Consider the following 4,725-nt stretch of genomic DNA (forward strand, 5'->3'; position numbering starts at 1 on the left):
CCAGCAGATCTGTCCTTCACTACAGACTCTACACTGGGGCTCTACTTCTCATATGTAAATAATAATGACTGTGTGTGTACTTAGAGTGAGTAGGTTCTCATTCACACAGAATTAGAGGTGAATATTCCTGCTTGAGGAGATAACATACAGAACACGTAGTCTGCAACTAGACGTCTCTGGATTTTTCTTTCAGAAGAAAAGAGTAAATAAATAACCATTTTCATTTATTCATATACCGTGTTTAACCACACATACACACTTTGAGAAGAGACAATATTGACTTGAAGATCCTTATTGGATAAATAGGATGAATTGGATCCTGTTTATTATATTCCCATACATTTCACAAATGTTTAAAACAATTTATGAATTAGCCACGTGTTGTGTCTAGACAGACATATCAAAGGTGACTGCGACAGGTGGCAAGACCAGCTATAGCAGCACCATAAAGAATCAGTAAGCAGCATTCAGACAAGATGATTTCTTAAAAAACACTTCTGATCTTTCTACATTCTTTGTCGGTGAAACTTTTTGTGCCAGTCACCTGAGCTGTAAATGCTAATCACACTGCAAAACACCTATTAATCTATTAAGACTTAAATATCGCTTGAATTTGTTTTGTCAGAATTGTTGAGTGTTTTAAATGCCAGTCATGGAGAAACTTTTGTCTGCACTGTAAAAGAGAAACAGAAACAACGACAGAGAGAGTGAGAGGAATGCCTGTTTATCAAACTATTCATAAAGATGAGTCATCTTGTCCATCCCAGACTCTCCATCACAGAGGCTTGCATCACTTCACAACTTTTTGTGTGTGTGTTTTAAGTATCAGTGTGCTGTTAGCTCATACTGTAAATGCGCACACACCATGAACCATCAATAAACACAAATTCGCTCAAGTACCAATACACATGACATATCTGCTGCCTTGAGATTTTTAGAAATCGTATTTTTCTCTATTCACAGTTGCACTTGCTAGAGTAGACTGGACAAACAATAAGACATGACCTGAATCATGTTTAGCCTCATGTTTTATTTTCTGGCAGAACATGGCCTGAGGGAATTAAAATACAGTTCACCCCCCAAAAAATTAATTTTGTCATCATTTACTCAACCCTTATGTCATTCTAAACCTGTATGGTTTTCTTGATTCAGTTATTTTTGACAAACATCCTGGCTGCTCTTTTCAGTGTAATGAAAGTAAAATAAAGAACTGTTGCTGTATCATAAAGTATCGTAAAAGTAATTAATATAATTTGTGATTTCGATTTTAAATCTTCTGTGTGATGAACAGACTCCTTGGTGCATTCATTAGGAACTGTGATGTCCAATTCTTGAACAAATTGTTCTTTTGAACCTTTCCAGTGAATCAGTTGATCCAGTTTTAATTTGTTCATCACAAAACTTTTTTTTCTTTGCAAGACTTGAAATATATGTCCTACTTTAATGATCTTTAAAATACTTTTACTGTGCCTTTGAAGCTTAAAATCTCCCCTCATTCACTGGAACTGAGGGGACCATGCAAGGGCCACTTGTGCTTTAAGGGGGCACACTTTTAAAATTAATCTTAACCTACTTTCAGTATTATTCAGTCAGTCATTTTTAACCATGTCATGTATCACTGCAATCTCTAGAAGTGAGCATTAACAATTTCAACTCTCTGAAGCACTCGGTCTCTGCATGAGTTCTCGCTTTGAGTAATTTCCTCTTGACATAAAAGTTATGGCACGATGAATTACTTTTTTCCATTACTGCCACCCACAGGACAAACTACGCATTGCACCCAAAATTGTTTGGTGTGATATGATTCTAAATTTAGGGGGGGGGAGTTTGTTGACACAAGGGCACTGCTCCCACATCCTCCCATCCCGCCCCTGATGTCCAGTATGTATAAATATCCTGTTGTATTACACAATAAGTCACACAGATTTGGCACAACATGAGGGTGAGTAAATGATGACAGAATTTTCACTTTGTTTTTGGGTGAACTATCCCTTTAAGAAGGTATCAATATTTTGTAGAGTCACAATGTTAATGTAAACCATAGTGTATATGTGTCTACGTCTACAGGGTGTGCATGTTGTACTATCTATCAATAGACCATAATGAAATGTAGCCACTCTAATATTACCAACAGGACTCACGTCCCATTTGAATAACCACAAAGTTGAAGCCTGCCGTAGTTGCTGATAGATACTCTTTTTGTTGATAGTGATATGTTAGTTAGAGCGTGCATGAATCAGTGTTGGCAATACAATGGAAAATCCAGGTGGGAGATATTCACAGTGCTTTTTCCCCTGAGGAGCTCTGGCAGCGCTACCCTTCTCACAGGTCTGATCGATGAGGTGTAAATTGAGTGAGCAGAAGCTTCTGGCTGCCAGAGAGCTCACAGGTGAACAGGCTAGTCGCTATGAGCTGTTTCTATATATTACACCGTGGCTGGGGCCTATAATTCAGTGCTCCTCTCCCTTTCTTTGGAGAAAAACTAGAGCTGCATTTTTTTGCATATTGCTGAAAACAGAAGATTTTTTTTTTTTTTGCAGTACTAGGAGATTTTTTTAATGTTAACCAATGCATAGCTAAATTTATTCCCATACAATTCATATGTGGGTAAAAAAAGTTGGATACAATTAGATATTATAATTTATGCATTTTGCAGCCATTATCAAATATAAAAAAATAACTTAAATTGCATCTAAGCTATACATTTGATCAGTTTATGCTTTCCTAAGGAATTGAACCCATGACCTTGGTGTTGCTAGCCCCATGCTCACAAGTTGTAAATAATAATTAAATAAATAAATAAAAATAATTTGGTTGTTAATTTAGATTACGAATAACAGATGGAAAATGATGGGAAAAAAACATTTCGCAAATGGAAACTAGACGTATTTATTAAAAATATTTGTACTATTTCTATATGTATATTGTGCTTAAATTGCACATTAAATATAAAAATGATCAAAGACATCTTAAATTACTGGGTTCTTTCAGGATTTTTAGTGCTTTTTAGTGCTTATTTATTAATTTATTTAAACCAGTGAAAAAGCATGTGTAGTAAATTTTGTGGTTTTCAGACATTTTTTATTATTTTTGGAGTGTTGTTTCCCAGAATCGTGTAGGCAGTGCAGATCAAATATGATGAGAAACTACTAATAAAATACTGTGACTAGGATAACATGTTAATATTACTTTTGTTGTTGAATGGGTATGCTCGCAACCCCAAAATAAATAAATGCATGCATACATAACATCCATGTCCCCAGCAGGGCTTCCCATTACCTTCCCTTGCCTATCTCTCTGTCCTGCACAAGCCCTCTCTTGCATCAGTCTTGGTGTATCGCCATGGCTACATGTTCTTCTTACTTACTTGTTTGTGTGTTTGAAGATCCCAAAGTGAACGGTGAGGCAGCTAAAGCAGCACTGGCCAATGAGGATTGTCCCCACATAGACCAAGCCAATTCCCCTGAGGACGGTCAGATCTTTAACCCAAGCCAGCCGCGGGGAGACACTCCGTGTTTTCTGCTAAACGTCGGAGGACGATCCACAAACACGGGCACCCGAGTGAGGAAGGGTATGTAACCACTGTGTGAGGCTATTGCCTGACATACATAAACACACACACACACTCACACTCACACACACTCACACACACATATGTATATATTAGGTGCATTACACAGTAAATAACCACAGTCCGAACATACAGACAAGCAGAGCGCGCCCACAACAGACAGTTTATAATGATGCAGTTTAATAACTGCAGTTTAATCACAAATGAGACCAAATTTCGACGTAAATGTCCACCTCAGCCATCTCCGATTTTAGTCAAAAAGTTTCACTTCCTTACTTTTATTATTTTTTAAAACACTACTGTCAACATTTTTCATATGTAAATAAAATGAGACAGGGAGTATCAGAATAAAGACCCTTCCCTGCACGCTCAGATCCTTCCACAAGTCACATTTCGCCAAACCTCTTCTCTTTTAACATATTGTAAATAAGTTTTTTCACACCATGCTGCATTATGTCAAATTCATATTAACACACATACAGCTGCCTCTTGGGGCCAACCTTAATCTTCCCTTTTTTCTGTTTTTCTTTGTTGTTTGTTTTTTACTTGTTTCTTCCACCACTGTATGGCTGTGGTGCGTCTCTATGTTTGTACCTCCTTCCATCTCTCCCTCTCTCCCGTCTTATGCTAGCCGGAATGTTCTCAGGGAGGTCAGGGGCGGAGCCAGCCGGCCCGACGCATGGCACACAGGGTTACCCACTTCTGCAGCTAGGCTGGGCGCACAGCCCAGAAGATGGCCATGCCAGGGTCACCACCTGAGATCCATCCCTGTTTCGCTGTCATACGTTCAAACAGCCCACAGCAGCCTTAGATAAATAAAAGGCCCCTACACGCTATGTAGCTTTACAGGCTGTCAATTAACGTCAGCAAATGTAGTGATATAAAAACCAACACACGTTCATGTTATCTCACACCTGTTCTAGTTTGACCCCTGACCCCTGCTGTATGAATAGACTTCGGATCACACCTTAGAGTGACCTTTCCACAATAATTACACCACTGACAGCAACAACATAAACCGGTCATTTCTGATCACATTCAAAAGAATATCCTGCTATATACATCGATATATTGTACAGCATATAATCAGCACCCCTATATTTTTCAGTAGTTGCTAGGAATAGTTGCTATTAATTGGATTCACTCACAGGGAA

At 38.3% G+C, this 4,725-nt stretch overlaps 1 protein-coding gene across 1 annotated transcript; it reads left to right on the forward strand.

The window, feature by feature from the left end:
* The first annotated feature begins 2,337 nt into the window (after positions 1–2,337).
* LOC107683356 (potassium voltage-gated channel subfamily C member 1-like) lies at positions 2,338–4,621 on the forward strand. The gene is made up of 3 exons (XM_016479408.1): positions 2,338–2,389; positions 3,386–3,571; positions 4,203–4,621. The coding sequence occupies exons 1-3, from the start codon at positions 2,338–2,340 to the stop codon at positions 4,328–4,330; spliced, it is 366 nt and encodes a 121-aa protein (XP_016334894.1). The 3' UTR covers positions 4,331–4,621.
* The last annotated feature ends 104 nt before the right edge of the window (positions 4,622–4,725 follow it).

The sequence above is a fragment of the Sinocyclocheilus anshuiensis genome, unplaced genomic scaffold (genome assembly GCF_001515605.1).
Source record: "Sinocyclocheilus anshuiensis isolate Anshui unplaced genomic scaffold, SAMN03320099.WGS_v1.1 C33220831, whole genome shotgun sequence".
Taxonomy (NCBI): Eukaryota; Metazoa; Chordata; class Actinopteri; order Cypriniformes; family Cyprinidae; genus Sinocyclocheilus; species Sinocyclocheilus anshuiensis.